The 17,207-nt window shown below is 47.0% G+C and overlaps 1 protein-coding gene across 1 annotated transcript in view; it reads right to left on the bottom strand.

Moving 5' to 3' along the window:
• Nucleotides 1-11,767: 11,767 nt before the first annotated feature.
• Nucleotides 11,768-17,207, bottom strand: part of SMYD1 (SET and MYND domain containing 1) — a 40,966-nt gene continuing 35,526 nt past the window's right edge. The window contains exons 8-10 of the mRNA XM_039252616.1: nt 15,312-15,475; nt 13,822-13,990; nt 11,768-12,582 (exon numbers count right to left, since the gene is read on the bottom strand). Coding sequence (XP_039108547.1) covers nt 12,424-12,582; nt 13,822-13,990; nt 15,312-15,475 — 492 coding nt within the window. The 3' untranslated portion in view covers nt 11,768-12,423. The remainder of the gene's footprint in view (nt 12,583-13,821; nt 13,991-15,311; nt 15,476-17,207) is intronic.

Raw genomic sequence — 17,207 nt, 5'->3', positions numbered from 1 at the left:
AATGGTATCCACTAATATTTTCTAAATTCCCTAATGTCTAGCAATGCCACTCTTGTATATCTCCCTAGAGAAGTGTTTTAACACATACCCAAAAAAGCATATAAGGATGCAAGAGCCAAAAACTGGAAACAAATGCCCATGAGTAAGAAAGGGCTAGATAAACTGTCGCATAGTCATACTCTGAGATAACGTGTGGTAGGTAGAGTAAATGAATGAGGTAGGTTTTAAGTGTTATTGTAGAACTCTAAGATGAAGCTTCAAAAAAAAATAACAAATTTCCAATTGTACATGTAAATGTTGTTCAAATGTGAAACAAAATTTTCTATTTATATAGATTGTTGGAACATCAGATAGTAGCCATCACCTCTGGTGTGGGAGTTCAAGAGAATTTTTTACATTATTTGTATTAAATTTTTTTGCAAGGAACTAATTTTGTGGAACTGGCTTTTTAAATTTTTTATTATTAATTAAAAAAAATTTTTTTTGAGAGAGAGAGACAGAGTGCAAGCAGGTGAGGGGCAGAGAGCAAGGGAGATGCAGAATATGAAGCAGGCTGCAGGCTCCAAGCTGTTAGCACAGAGGCCAATGTAGGGTTTGAACCCACGAACCATGAGATCATGACCTGGGCCGAAGTTGGAAGCTCAACTAACTAAGCCACCCAGGTGCCCCTGTGGTACTGGTTTTTTTTTAAACGAGCCATGATTTTTTTTTAGAAGCAGATGATTTAGAGTCAAAATGTTGGGCTTGAAGACATGGTTCTAATAAACTAATCCATGATTTTGGACCTCAGCTTTCTCATCTGTACAATGGGCACCACAATATCTCCTCCTGTGGCTTTTGTAAGGAGCCCATGAAATGATGCGTGTCATTACTGCTCCTCAGCCTCCGGAGAGAACTACAGTTGGGTAGGACCTTAGAACCACTAGCAGCAGCTATGTTATGCCCAGAGAAACATCTGTGCACAGATGAAGAAGCACGGAGAGGGAAAGAGGTTTGCTAGGACACCTGGCTGAGGTCTTTTTAAGCTACGGGAGGAGAAACATAGTAGAAGCAAGGTCTCTTCAGTCAAGCCTCCAGGGATTTGACAAAATTCCCAAAATCTCCTCCTAACTGGGATCTTCCCCTGGGAACAGCCTTCTTCTGGAGGGGATTGTTTGTGTGTTTATGCCTGAAAAGGAAATTAATTTTATGCTGAATTTGGATTTTGTACAGGTGCCCAGAGAACTTTGGACCTGAAGTCACCTTTAAATAAATTGGATAAACAGCTGTTGATTGTCACAGCTCTTTTCACCTTGACCCCTCTCCCTTCCTGACCCTGTCCTCTCCTCTCCACCTGTCCTGTGAGCATCCTGACAACAGTGTGCACTCTGTACCCAGGAATGCCGACTGATTTGTAAAAAGCCAGATTTGGCAACTAGATGCACACAAATGTAGACATTTCCAGATTTCTTCTTCCTTTTTAAAAAATTTAATGGTTATTATTTATTTTTGAGAGAGATAGAGACAGAGCATGAGTGGGGGAAGGCAGAGAAACAGAACCCGAAGCAGGCTCCAGGCTCTGAGCTGTTGGCACAGAGCGTGACGCGGGGCTTGGACCCATGAACAGGGAGATCATGACTTGAGCCGAAGTTGGACATTTAACCGACTGAGCCACCCAGGTGCCCCTCTTCTTTTGTTTTTTAAACTTTTTTTTTTTAATATTTTTTTTATTTATTTCTAGGAGAGAGAGAGAGAGAGAGACAGCGTGAACAGGGGAGGGTCAGAGAGAGAGGGAGTCACAGACTGAAATCGGCTCCAGGCTCCGAGCTGGCAGTCAGCACAGAGCCCGACGCGAGGCTCGAACCCACGAACCGCGAGATTGTGACCCAAGCGAAAGTCGGACGCTTAACCGACTAAGCCACCCAGGCGCCCCTCTTCTTTTGTTTTTTAAACTGACTCCCAGTAGGATAAAGAAAGTGATTTCAGGGTGAATGGAATGTCTAATATAATTTATATTCGATATTCAGAGGTTTTTTTCTATACATATTAGAGGCATATTGACCATCCCATGATTTTCTAGCATTTCCTACTAGAAACACATGGAGATAGATATAAAATTAAATTATCTTCTCCAGGGATGCCTGAGTGGCTCAGTCGATTAAGCATCCGACTTCGGCTCAGGTCATGATCTCATGGTTCATGGGTTTGAGCCCCGCATTGGGCTCTGTGCTGACAGCTCAGAACCTGGAGACCGTTTCAGATTCTGTGTCTCTCTCTCTCTCTCTCTGCCCCTCCCTGGTTCGTGCTCTGTCTCCATCTCAAAAATAAATAAACGTTAAAAAAATTAAAATTAAATGTATCTTCTCCACACAACCTGGCCTCATTCAGCCAAATCAGGACTGAGAGGCATTAAGCTCTGAGGAGACAATGGTCCCAGGGAGACTAGCTGTCTCATGGGGTGTGGAGGTCAGGAGGAGATTAACCTATATTCCATGATGGCGCCAGTATGGTCCATGATGCGATCCTGGTGGGGAAAAGCCCCAGACTCTGCCCGGCTAGGAAAATGCTTCCGAGCAAGTGACATTCCAGCTGACTTTCAAAGCGTTCAAAGATATTTGCCTAGCTGGGAGGCATTGGTATAAATGCAGGCTTGGCAAGGGATGAGGCAGAGAAAGGATATGGAGTCTCTGTCATGGTAAGAAGTCTGGACTTGATCCTGGAGACAGTGGGGAATCATTGAAGAGTTTTTAGCTGCAGTAGTAAACGCATTGTGGAAAATTATTCTGGCCATGGTGTCAAGGACCAATGAGAAGGGCCAAGGCTGAATACAGAGACACCATTAAGAGACGATAGCAATGGTCCAGGAGAGAGATGTGGGGGCCTGAATCAAGGCCTTGCCTGTGAAGTCAGAGCAAAGTAGAAAGGTTCAAGAGCATTTAAGAATTAGAATCAATGGGCTCTAGCGACTAGAGGTGAGAAGCGCTTTAGAAAGACATCTGTCAGGGATGTATCCATGGGAAAAAAAAAAAGGCTTACTTAAAAGGGTTCTCCGGCTGAGGATATAATGGAAGTACCATTTACACAAGTGTAGTTTGAGTAAATGGAACTCACAAGGTAGGTGAGGCACTCAGGCAACCACTGGAAGCCATTATCACCCATAGGTCTGTAAGGACAATGTGGGGGACTGCAATACTCCCCTCACTGAGCACTGGAGCCATCGGAGGGCCACCCAACAGGAGTCAAACCCCGCATAGGCAGGGAGGAGGAGGGGGAAGGGTTGCTGCAGGGAATAACACACAACGACTCCTCTGCCTTCCCATCTCCTACTGGGGCCTCCCATTGACTGAACAAGAAAGCAGAGATTGGCCTTTCTGGGCACAGAGCAGGGCAGAGAGGGAGGGAGAAGGGATGTAAGATAAAGGGAAATAAACTAGCACCATGGAAACTCCTTTAGTCACAAGTGAAAAAATCTACTTCATCTCACTTGGACCAAAATTAAAGTAGAGTGGCGGGAGCGGGGGTGTGGGGGTGGGGATGGTTCGCTGATTAATAGAAGTGGAAAGACCAGGTGGGTCCAAAGTCTTACAAGGTCATCAATGCTTCTTTCTCTTCTTATCAAGTCCTTTTCTCCCTCAATGGTAGTTATGTTCTCCCAGAGCTTTGCAAACAGATGTGAGTATGACTACCAGCGCCTCCAGGGTCACAAACTGAGAGTTATATTCCCAGAGAAGAGCAGGGACTCTTCTTCCTCCAATGCAAGAGGGCCCTTTTGACCCAACTGCCTAGCTTGGGTCACATACAATGGTGCCAGCTTCCAAAACAACATACAGCTTGGCAGCTTAGTCATGGACCATGGTGGGAGTACGTATACAATAAAAATCAGCAAATGCTGGGGCACCTTGGTGGCTCAGCTGGTTAAGCGTCTGACTTCAGCTCAGGTGATGATCTCATGGTTCATGAGTTCGAGCCCGACGCGGGGCACTGTGCTGACACCTCAGAGCCCAGAGCCTGCTTCGGATTCTGTGTCTCCCTCTCTCTCTGCCCCTTCCCATGCTCATGCTCTGTGTCTCAAAAAAAAAAAAAAAATAAAATAAATAAGTTAACATTGGGAAACAATCAGCAAATGTTACAAATCAGGGCTTTTCGTAACACTGCTGTTAAATGCTTCCCGGCACACCACTGTGTATCAGGGAACGGCGCACCGTGATAGGTCCAGGCTGGGTCTTGAGCCAACCTGTCCTGAGCAGCAGCCTACAAACTTCGTGAAGCAGAGGAGAGTCTCTAGAGAGTGAGTGGGTGCTGTTTTCACAACTGGGGAGATGCTGGGCTGAAAAGAGCAGCGCAGAAGCCCACTATAGGAGGTGAAGGAGGAGGCACCTAATACCCCAGATCTTGGGGAACCAGGTAGGAGTGAAGTAGAGGTTTGGAGGGAAATGATGAGTTCAGGCATAAACAGGTTGGGTGCGAGGTGCCTGAACACCCACCATAGTGAGCAAGGCAAAATTTCCCTCAAGATATAAACTTGAGCCAGCCAGATGGTGAATAAGGGGAAATAACTGTCTTACAAGGCCAAATGTCAATGCCACAGAACAAAAGCTGCGTATCTGGAACGCTATCTACTGCTTCCAGTTGTAGTTCCCTGTATGACTCCTGGCTCCTTGCCCCACCCAAGAAGGTGCCTGGCTTACAGTGGGATTCCACACACACCACACACCACACCTGCCTGGGACAGGTGAGCAAAAGGAAGGCAGTGAGAAAGGGCTGTGGTCCACTACATGAGAACTTACAACCCGTGTTTTGGTGAATGAGGAACAGAAAGAAGGCAAAGTTGATATGGCAGCCAATATGATGCAAGGGAAGGAAAATTCATTCTCCTGGATCCTGGAAATCCAGATTCAAGTCCCAAGCCTTCTGCTCAGTGGTTTGCAGGTGTGCATAACGGGCTGCTTTGAGGGCTTGATAGCAAAACTGCTGTAGTGGGCAGAATAACAACCCCAAATATGTTCACAAGCTGGCCCGCGGAACCGTGAATATGTCAGCTTACATGGCGAAGGATTTTGTAAAGACCTTTAGATGGGGAGATTATCTTGGATGATCCTAGTGGGCTCAATGGGATCACAAGTGTCTTTATAGTGAAAGAGGAAGGCAGGAGAGTCAGAGGAGCGATGAGGTTGCTGACTGGGGCCACAGGCCAAGGAGTGTGGGCATTCTAGAAGTTTCTAGAAGGTGAAACAGACAAGAAATAGATTCTTCCCCTAGAGCCTCCAGAAGGAACCCACCTCAGGGCACCTGGGTGGTTCAGTCGGTTAAGCATCCGACTTGATCTCAGCTCAGGTCATGATCTCACAGTTCCTGAGATGGAGCCCTGAGTCGGGCTCCTCGACGTCAGTGAGGGGCCTGCTTGGGTTTCTCTCTCTCCCTCTCTCTCTCTCTCTGAGCCTCTTGTGCTCTCTCTCTCTCTCTCTGTCTCTCTCTCTCTCAAAATAAATAAACATGAAAAAGAAAAATATCCAGATGGCCAACAGACACATGAAACGATGCTCAGCATCCCTCCTCATCAGGGAAATACAAATCAAAACCACACTGAGATACCACCTCACGCCAGTCAGAGTGGCTAAAATGAGCAAATCAGAGAACTCTAGATGCTGGCGAGGATGTGGAGAAACGAGCACCCTCCTACACTGTTGGTGGGAATGTAAACTGGTACAGCCCCTCTGGAAAACAGTGTGGAGGTTCCTCAAAAAATGAACAATAGAACTCCCCTATGACCCAGCAATAGCACTGCTAGGAATATAACCCAAGGGATACAGAAATGCTGAGGCATAGGAGCACATGTACCCCAATGTTCATAGCAGCACTCTCCACAATAGCTAAAACATGGAAAGAGCCTAAGTGTCCATCAACGGATGAATGGATCAAGAAGATGTGGTTTATCTATACCATGGAATACTACACGGCAATGAGAAACAATGAAATCTGGCCATGTGTAGCAACATGGATGGACCTTGAGGGTGTTATGCTGAGCGAAATAAGTCAGGCAGAGAAGGACAAATATCATATGTTTGCACGTATAGGAGGATTAGGAGGAACTTGACGGAGGACCAAGGGGGAGAAGAAGGGGGGAAATGGTGGGGGAAAGGGAGAGAGGCAAACCATGAGAGACTCTTGAATGCTGACAAAAACTGAGGACTGATGGATGTGGGGGGGAGGAAGGATGGGCATGGAGGAGGACACTTGTGGGGATGAGCACTGAGTGTTATGTGGAAACTAATTTGACAATAAACTATTTGTAAAAAACAAAACAAAACATGGGGCGCCTGGGTGGCTTAGTCGGTTAAGCGTCCAACTTTCGCTTAGGTCATGATCTCGCGGTTCGTGGGTTCGAGCCTCGCGTCGGGCTCTGTGCTGACTGCCAGCTCGGAGCCTGGAGCTTGTTTCAGTCTGTGACTCCCTCTCTCTCTGACCCTCCCCTGCTCACGCTGTCTCTCTCTCTCTCTCTCTCCTAGAAATAAATAAAAACATTAAAAAAAACAAAACAAAACAAAACATGAAAAAGAAAAATAAAAGAGAACCCAGCTGTGCTGAAACCTCAGTTTTAGCCCGGTGAGACCCAGTTTGGACTTCTGACCTCCAGACCTGTAAGGTAATAAATCTGTGCTATTTTAAGCCACTTAGTCTGTAGTAATTAGTTACAGCAACAACAGGCAACAAATACAGCTCCTAAAGATGTCTAGGAAACTTTGGCCAACCGTCCTCAGACCAAGCTGAGCTGTGGAGGCTGACAGTGACAAGGTCATGCCAGAGTTGTCGAACCTGTGTGGTGGCCCGTGGTCATGCTGCATGTTGTGCTTCTCTGAGACTGATGAGGTACTCCTGGGCAACGGAAGATTGGGGGATTTGTATGCAATGTTGGCCCAGCAGTGGGCAAGGGAGCTTCCAGAAGTACTGCTAACCTTCAATGCACTGGATGTTATCATCAGCACTGTGCACACCTCTGTCCAAGAGCTTGCATTTCTCAGTGCTCTCACACGTGTTGCTCTTCTCTCTGCTGTATGCCCCAACTATGCTGATTCCCCCCTGCATTCTTATTTGTTTAATGTTTATCTATTTTTGAGAGAGAGACAGAGCGCAAGCAGGGGAGGGGCAGAGAGAAAGGGAGACAGTGAATCTGAAGCAGGCTCCAGGCTCTGAGCAGTCAGCAAAGAGTCCAATGTGAGGCTCAAACCCACGAGCCCTGAGATCATGACCTGAGCCAAATGAAGCCTGATGCTTAACCGGCTGAGCCACCGAGGTGCCCTAGGAAAGATTTCTTTAATGATGTTCTTAACTATTCATTCTGCTACTTGTATGTAGTAAACCCCGTTTTTAATAGACTGACAACACTACAAATGAATGTGTTCTTTTAAAGTCAAGCCGATTGCCCTGGTATAAATATTCCCGCCACGGCCAATGCCAAGCTATCAAGGTGATGTTGATGAATGTCGAGTTTGGAAGATATGTGCACAGTCTGCTCTCACAGGTTGGGAAGAGATGGTCCCCACATACTGCTGCTTGCATCTACTCTTGACCTTTACTTTCCTCTTAGGGGAAGGGACCCTCATGGCCAGAGTGCCCACAGAGCACATAGGATGAGCCAGGCATCCTTCAGAGGGCTTTCACATTTTATAAATTTAATTCTCACAGCAACCCTGTGTGGGAGGTAGATATGAGGAAACTGAGGCATGAGTGAAATCTCCAGTCCAAGGTCATGCAGCTAACATTAGGAGAGCTGAGACAGGAACCTCGCTTGTCTCAGCATCCATAATCTTAAAAACCACACAATCCCTAAAACCGCATTGCCTAATACAGCAGCCAGTGATCACATTGGCTTTTTAAACTGAAATTAGTTGAAATTAAATATAATTTAAATTCAGTTCCTCACTTATAATAGACACATTGCTAAGAGCTTGAATAGTCACATGTTGGTAGGGGCTACTGTACTGGATGACACAAATACAGTATGTTTTCATCATCACAGAAAGTTCTATCAGACGGTGCTGCTCTACACGGACTGTAAGAAAGAAGCAGCTACACATATTTGCTTGGAAATATGGACAATTTAATGGCCTTTGTTGACTACTGTAACATAAAAACTCAAAACACGCAGTTTTAGGTCTCTTCTGCTCTGAGATAAGCAAATTCATTCACTTATTCATTCATTCGACACATATTAACTGAGCACCTATGTTCCAGGACCTGTGGTAGGTTCTGGGGATAGAAAGATAAAGAAAGGGACATGGCTCCTGCCCTCCAGGAGCTCACAATCTGATGGAGGAGGAGGCAGACAAGTAAAAAGGCAATTATATAAGCTGTGAGGAGAGTGTTATGGTGGGGGATTTGAGGGTGATGTGAGAGACTCAGACAGGCAGCAGATCCAAGGAACTCAGGGAAGGTTTCATAGAGGAGGTGATTTCCCAACTGGATGCTGAAAGATGAACAGGAGTTCACAGGTTTCAGATATTTTAGATAGAATGTTTCAAAATTCAAAGAGAGGCCCGGAAGAACATGGGTCACTCAGAGACCCATGAGTAAGTGGGTTTGATCAAAGTCTAGGATGCAAGCAATGCAAGGAATGGAAGCAAGTGGCTAGAGCAGAAGTCGGGTGTTCTCAGGTGGTGTGTGCTGAGGGACAGATGTCGGGGAGGGCAGAAAGGAAAGAGAAAGAGTTTCATTCTGGATGTACTATGGGCGGTGTGCCTGGAGAACATTTGAGAAGATATGTGGGGCTGGAGCTCAAGACAAGGTCTGGGAATACAGATTTAACACTATCAGCTTCAAGGTGGTGATTAAACAAGAGGCCTGGCTGGGCTCCTGCAGGGAGCGTGTGTAAAGCTAGATGATCATGAACCAAGAGTCACCAGAAGGAACAAACCAAATCCCAGGAAACATGCCAATGTTTCAGGGGCAGGTAGAGAAATGGGGTCAGGGGAGAAGAGAAACCACTTCAGAGAATCATCACAAGGAGGTGGTATCCAGAAATCAAGGCCTGGGAGTGTCAACTGGTGCAGAGAGGCCAAATAATATACAGACTAAAAAGTGCCCACCCACCAGAATTGACCTTGGTATGAGCCATTTCAGTGGAGTGGAGGAAGCCAGTCTGCACTGGGTTCAGGAGCAAATGAAAAGTCAAGAAATGCAGATAATAACTATGAAAGACAAGTTTTTTATTTTTAAAAAAAACATTTATTTATTTATTTTGAGAGAGAGAGAGCATAAGTGCAAGTGGGGGCAGGGTCAGAGAGACAGGAAGAGAGAGAATCCCAAGCAGGCTCCACAATGTTGGTATAGAGCCGGCTGTGGGGCTCAATCTCACAAACCATGAGATCATGACTTGAGTCAAAATCAAGAGTCAGACACTTAACCGACTGAGCCACCCAGGTGCACCAAAAGACAAGTCCTTTAAAAAATGTACTCAGTGGCCCCCTAGGTTAAGTGTCCGATTCTTGATTTCTGCTCAGATCATGATAGGATCATGAGATTGAGTCCTACGTTGGGCTCTGTCCACACTGAGCATGGAACGTGCTTGAGATTCTCTCTCTCCCTCTGTCTCTGCCCCTCCCTTGCTTGTGCTCTCCCTCTGTCTCTCTGTCTCTCTCTCTCAAAATAAATAAATAAACATTATAAAAATACTCAACTGTGAAGATTATGATCAAAGAGCCCTCAGCATGTTTGGTGACAGCATTGAAGAAGGAAGTGGACAGAGGAATGTCAAGGACCCAGGGTGGAGAGGGAATGACAGGTGAAGCAAGGCCCAAGGACATCAGAGGGGAAGAGGTCCAGAACACAGGTGGAGAGTTAGCTATGTGGGAGGGCAGGGGCTCCCATTCCACTGATGTGAGGAGGAGGAAAAGAAGGTCAAGCACAGACAAGACATGCATGAGTGTGGGAAGAGGACTGAGGGCGTCCAATCTTCTGGCCTCTGTTTCTCCATGAAGCAGGAGATGAAGTTCTGCTGAAAGCAGAGGACTAGAGGACAGGAGTGAAGCCCTCAAATAGCTAAAGGGCAAAAGGGAGAAAGAGCCAATGAGGTGCACATGAAATACTTCTGGGCTATGCCCAAGGGCCAGCTGAGGTTGGCAAGGAGTCTATAGAAGCGCCTGTGTTCAGAGAGCCACTGTTCTCTCTGGCTGTGCTTAGCATCTCCAGGAGCAGCAGAGGGAAAATAAGACAGCTGAATTAGTCCAGGATTGGACTCTGCCAGGCAGAAAGGGAGAATGGGCAGAGGCTTATCTGGAAGGAAGCAAAGAAAGTAGGAGGGTGAAACACTCGAGTATACATGTCATATAGTAATTTGGGTGGAGAAAAAAGACAGAGGTGAACAGGTAGGAAGCAATGACCACAAGGTTAAACATCAAAAATGGTAGAAATTAGGGTGCCCCGCTGGCTCAGTCAGTAGAGCATGTGACTCTTGAGCTCAGGGATGTGAGTTCAAGCCCCACAATGGGTGTAGAGTTTACTTAAAACTAAAATAAAATAAAAATGGAGAAACTATGGCCAGGAGAGGGTGTGAATGGGAAAACTGGAAAGATATCTGTAACTGAGTAAATAAAGAATCTGTGAAGCAAGAGGATTAGGTGATTTTTGTGAGTGGGCATTGAAGACACCAAATTTGAGGCAGAGGAGGTGGAAAACAAGACCATGTATATGGGAGAACCACCAGCGGGATGACAGATGACAGTGACAGAGAAGGGTAGTGGGTGGGGACAGGTTTTACAGGAGGCAGAAGAGCAATCATTTCAGCGTGCAGTTGGGCCCTGGAGAGAATGCTGGTGCCATCTCTAGGTCTGTTTGTATGAAGGCTTGGAAGAAAGGCTGATCTTTCTGTGAAAGCTTCTAGAGAAGGGGGCATCCTTGAAGAAGAGCCAAATGCCAGATATGAATATTCTGCAAAGATGTAGCACATTCAAAGAGCTTTTCAACAGTGTTTTGGCATATTTGCAGACCCACTGAAAGGCTAAGAGGGAGGCAGCAGGTGGTTCTGAGGATGAAAACAGAGGGATGGAGGAACCAACACAGAAATGACAAATATGGGGTCTGGTGGGATCACGTGAAGATGGTAGCTAGAGCTCTGGGGTCAAGGGTGGCCACAGGCGGTATAGAAGCATCAGTGACACGTCCCAAATGGAGAGCTTTGCTCCACAATTCCCCCAAAACATTGGTGAGAAGTTTAGGACCCCAGAAGGTAATGTGACAACTAAATTTGGCTGATCCCAAGACCCTAGCTCTTGGGTAGAAACCTGGCAAGTTGGTCACATCCCCAAGGAGATCTTAACCTAGGCATGCAGAGTCTAGGTAAGACATTCCTCCTGGTGAGAAGAGCAGAGGCCTTAAGGGATGGGCAGTGAGAGAAATTAGTCAAGGGAAATCATAATTATTCCTTAATTACTGGGGGCCTATGATGACGGCTAACCCGGTAAAGACTATCCAGGCACACGTAACCAAATAAAACCCCCCAAAACCAGTTCTGCCGAACCCATGACCATCAGGCATGTGTGTTTCTCCCTCAGCTTCACCCCGCTAAGACTTCAATCCTGGTTGGCTAGTGGCCAAGAAAATCTCAGATATTGTCCAAGTGGCACCCACATCACAGGGAATCAAGGCTTAAAAGTGAGGATGGGAGGAGGAGACACTCCCTCCATGTATTTTAGAAAGTTTCAGAATAATGCTTGGGATCCAGACTTTAAACTGAGGCCTCGAGCGGTTTGGGCAAAGCCCCATCTGTTTCTGCACATTCATCTCATCCTCATATTTACTAAGAGGTCTTGGTTCTCTGAGTAGAACCCAAATGGCCCAAACATTACCCCTTTTTTCTAACTCCACATTAGTCTGAGGAAACCGGACATCTTCCATCCTAGTCAGACAAGACCTGGGTTTTCTAGACCACAAGTAAGACCAGCAGTCCCTGAGATGCCTGCACAGGTGGGTGAGTAGCCACCTGAGACTCAAGGTGCCTGCCACCCTCTCACCTCTCAGCTCGAATATCACCTCCTCCATGACAATCCTCCCAATGCGCACACACACACTCATACCACACGCCAGCCACATGCCCTCCACTGCACCTGCCCCCATATAGTTTACCATTGCATTTATTATTATACTGTGCTTTAGTTGTTTACATTTTGGCTGCTCAGCTACATTTGAAGCTTCTTTATCCCTAGGGCCTACCACCCAATAAATATTTATAGGATAAATTGGGCTAGGCTGGGCCAGGGGAGAGTTCAGTTGAGTTGAGCTGGGTTTAAATGAACTGAAATGAACTTAGGAACACAGAGCAACACACTCCCACGGCAACAAGTGTGAACACTACCCTAACTTCCTCATCAAGGGTCTTCCCAGAAGCCCACCACCTGCAGAATGGCTCCCCAGGTCCCCAGCCACGGTGCCCCTCCCCCACCAGACAGGTCCTCATTGCTTCTTATGGAACAGAGCTGGGGCTGGCTCGTTGCTGGGCTCGGCCATGACCTGCATGGGCTGGTTGTTGAGAGCAGCCTCCCGCATCTTGTGGTACATGAACTCGTTTTGGCGGAACATGCGCAGCTCCATCTCCGTCTGCATCCGCATGGCCTGTGGGACGCAAATACATGACAGTGATCACAGGCCACCAGGACATATTGGCCTCTGGCCTACCTTCACCGCTTTGGGAAGCACAGACATTGGGGTAAATGACTCCCAGACTGAGATTCAGCTGTACCCACTCAGAGGACATACACACTCACACTCACACATACACACATACACACACACACATCCTCTGGGGGCCTTAAGTCCTGGAAGTGGGCTCAGTTTGTTAGGAAGAGGGAGCAGACCCCTGAGAGAGTAGCTTGAGGGATTATTCTCAACAGAGAATAATCACAGGAACTGATAAGTGGGGATCGGATCTGAACCCTGGATTGCTGCACATAGGTCCCAGCTAACACTGTGGGACCTTAGGCAAGGGACAACTCCTTCAGGCCTCAGATTCCCCACACATAGAGTGGGTGAGATTCCTTCATACTTCACAATGGACCAAGAAGATTATAGTACGTGACACATAGAAAAGCCACCATGCTCCCACATTTCCATTCAAGAAACATCTCCTAAGGGCCAGCCATCATTGAGGTACTGGGGATACAGCAGTGAATACAGCGGACGTAAATACGTTTGGCAAATTTAATACACTAGACATAAAGTTAGTCTCCTCAGACATTTTATGACTCCGAAGTCTGTCCTCCATCCCTGTACCATACTGAATGAGGACCATCCTCTGAACTCTGTCACCCTCAAATAAACCAGCCGTTCCAAGCACAAAGGTCCCCGCTATTAGGACCAGGCCATTAGCTAGGCCCTGTTCTGAGTGCTTTTCACACATTAACTCACTGAACCCTAATCATGACTCTGTCCTCTTCCTCCATTTTACTGATGAGGAGCCTGAGGCCCACACATTCCACGTTTGCACTCACACAGCTAGAAAGTGGGGACACTGGAGTTTGGTCCCGGCAGCCTGATTCCAGAGCCTGTGCTCCCCAGCTCTGCTCCGTGCGGCACAGCTTCTAATGTACATGGCTGCACATACACTGTGGGTTAGGCTTTCCCAGTCCATGTGTGGAGCATCTCAGGGTTCAAACCTCAGCTCTGCCGTCCACTCACTATGTGACCAGGGACAGTTTATTCCCCTTCCCAGGGCCTCCATTTGCTCAGAAGTAAAACAAGGCAGGTGGTGAAGTGAAGCAGTTCTGAATTCCCTTCTGGTCCAGTGGGCAATCTATGGACTTTCCAAAAGCGGAGTCCAGAACTTAGGAGGCCCATCCCTGAGATGCTACTTACCTCTAAGTCCTTGGTAATCGGGTGGGAGGGTCCATGTGTCACCAGGAGAATGGCATAGGCTTTGCAGATCATCCCATGCCCCACCTCAATGTTCCCAGCATGCCAGTTGGTCAGCCCCGCCCGCATCACAGCCATGCCCAGCTGGGCATTGTTGGGGTGGTAGAGCTTCCTGTGGGGGCATAGCAAATCACTGTATGAAACATCTCAACCTTCCTGATAGGTATGCAGCATTTGTCAGCTTACAATGTACCCTCATTGATTTGGTCCATCTGCTCTCTCATCAGCACCGTGAGGCATCTTCAACCCATAGGGCAGGGACTGAGCCACAGAGAAGGGGGGCGGTGACCAAACATGCCGAATGGCGAGGGTGTGAGAGCTGAGACTCTGACCTGGGTCACCAAGGCAAGTCCTCATGGGGAACAGGGGTCAGGATTGGACTCTGAACTAGAGGACAGGGAGCTGGGAGCTCTCGGTAGCACCCCAGCCCTCTCCCTGCAAAGTAGACATTCAGGGGAATAAAAATAACTTGAATATCCTTCTTGGGACAGAACTGTATCCTCACCTCCTTGGCACCCTCCTAACAAAGCTTCCATTTAGCATATTGTACAGGCTTTCTGGCTTTTGTTTACGAGGAATATTCTTTCAAAAAAAAATGTACCTTCTTGTGCTAACTTACTCATTTGGCCAAAAGATACAAATTCAGATGCCAGCATGGACATGGAAGGCAAGAGAAAGACATTGGCAGAGGGAAGGCAGGAACTTTGCATTTTCTAATTTATAAGCAAGGATGGCTAACACCTCTTCTTCTTCTTCTTCTTCTTCTTCTTCTTCTTCTTCTTCTTCTTCTTCTTCTTTTTAATAAAAGAAAGGTGGCAGAATTGTCTGTACTGACTGCTGGGGGAAATCCTTTTGAAGCACTTAAAGTCAAGCTGGACTTAGCCTTAAGAAAACCAAATGCAGAAGGTGCCACCCAAGTGATAGATGAGCTGGGGGATTTGGGAAAGACCAGGGATGACAAATAGGTTCATCCCAGGTCCTAACTCTGATCATTTGGTCAGTAGTACTCAGAGCATCCATGGTAAAAAGGCTCAATTTTAAAGATAAAGAGGACTGGGCACCACCTGGGTGGCTCAGTCGGTTAAGCGGCCAACTCTTGATCTCGACTCAGGTCATGATCTCATGGGTTCCTAAGTTTGAGTCCCACATCAAGCTCTGCACTGACAGTGCGGAGCCTGCTTGGGATTCTTTCTCCCTTTCTCTGCCCCTCCCCAGCTCGTGTGCACACACATGCTTTCTCTCTTTCTCTCCCAAAATAAAATAATAACTTTAAAAAAAAGATAAAGAGATGATGTAATCATCGATCAGTAATCATGATTGATTACTGATGCTGCTGCGGGTACAGGAGGCAGAGATAGCCATGTGCGCCATCTCTGCCATCCCTAGAATAGACAGTTCCAGAAGACTTTCTGAGACCCAGCATTGTTACCTACATATAGCCATCCACCATCCTCCTGGCATAGTACGAGGCCTCCTGGAAGGCCTGGAGGTAGGAGAGGACCTCTGAAACAGTGCTCAGCATCCGCAGCATGTAGAGGTTGGTGTCGGCAAACACTGGCTCCTGCTTCTGCAGGCACTCCCGGCACAATTTCACAACCTGGAAGAGACACAGGACCTGTCTGTGACCACTGTACCGCAGTGCATGCTTAACTCACATATGGGGGCACCATGACAACACTAGGCATTCTTTCTTTTAAGGCTGAGGAAATGGCTGACAGAGGTGGGACAGCACTAGTTTGTGACCTGAATAGCAAAATGGTCCTATTTGGCTATGATGTAGGCATGGAAAGGGTAACAGTGGGAGATACGGGTGACATGGCAAAAATGAGGAGTTTTCATAGTCAATAGGGAGCAGAGAGTTATGAATGGAAGAGAGAGTTTGACTGATTCATTGATTGACACTTAAAATAATGCAATGAGATAGGTACTACTAATATTCCCATTTTATCAGATGAGGAAACTGAAGCACCGTAAGGGTGAGTGCTTTGCCAAAGTCACACAGGCAGCAAAACATGGAGCAAGAATTTAAACTAAGCAGTTGAGCTTTATCTTAACCACCATTCCTGTGATTCTCCACCCTGGCTGGGCTCTGGAATTACCTGGAGACATTTTTCAAAACAGTGGTGTCTGGTCCCTACCCCAGGCCAACTGAAAGCAAACATCTGGAGGAGGGACCCTGGCATCTGTAGTGTGTATAAGCCCTGGGGTTGTCCTTATGCACAGCGAGTTTGGACAATCATTTGCGATGGAAGCATGTAAGATGAGCTGGCAGAAAGGGAGGCTCCCAGGAGGTTGGAAGACCCACCAGGAGGATGTCACCTTGGTTCTGGTAAGGAATAAGACAGGTCTGACCCCAGTCAGCTTGGAGTCAGGCTTTCCTGACTGGTTCCTGTGTCCACCTGGGCCTGGATTGCACCCCACAAAGTCAGAGGGTCTTTAGATTTTAGTTGTTCATTGTTCCTCCTTCCCTTGCCACTGTCACGGGAGAAATGCCACACAATTCCTTCCATTTCAAATGAGCAGAAACTAATTTTGCTCTGAGGCTCTCCCAGAGTCCCATGGGGCAAGTGGGTGGGGGTGTGACCCAATATGGGCTGGCAATCAGTCCATCCTAAAGACAATCCTCTTAAACCCATGGGGCCAGTGTCCAGGCCTACACCTGGTTCTGTGTTCTGTTAGGTTTGAATGGAAGAGGAGAAATGAGGAGAAGTCAGAGGAATGGAACCAGTGGGGGCCTCCTGATTGCTTCAGCTTCTACATCATGCCTCTGACATAGGTTTTCCATGCTGTTCAATAACACCCTGCTGGCGTGACTGTCTCCCCACCCGTCAGAACTCCTAGGAGACAAGGAGCATGTCGTGTTGGTCACTCCACCAATAAGGGCTCAGCAATGTACAATGAATGAGTAAATGAAGAGGATGAAGATAAAGGAGAAGCAGATAGAAATGAAAACAAATTCATCTCTCACACTGCCATGCCTTAGTGGCTTCCAAACCCAGCTACGTGCCTGGGTTGTTGAAAGGGCTTAGAAAAAAGCCACTGATTCACAGTCACTGTGTCCTGTTGCAGACTGGATGAATCATATCTTAGGCGGGAGACACAGGAATCTGCATTTCCAACAAGCTGCCCTGGTGAATCTGATGCATATACTCTGCAGGTCAGTGTTGGACAGTGGTCTCAATTTTGGGTGCACATTGAAATCACTTGTGAGTTTTGAAAAGCCTGACACCTGGGTTTCACCCCCAAGAGATTTAGGTGAAAATGTCTGGGTCAGAGCCTCAGCATCAGGAGTTTTCCACGGATTCTAGTGTACAGCCAGTTGACAACTC

This window comes from Hyaena hyaena, unplaced genomic scaffold (assembly GCF_003009895.1).
Source record: "Hyaena hyaena isolate Hyena2069 unplaced genomic scaffold, ASM300989v1 scaffold_421, whole genome shotgun sequence".
Lineage (NCBI taxonomy): Eukaryota > Metazoa > Chordata > Mammalia > Carnivora > Hyaenidae > Hyaena > Hyaena hyaena.
The sequence above is the reverse complement of the archived record's forward strand: the minus strand, read 5'-3'. Positions and strand labels throughout refer to the sequence as shown.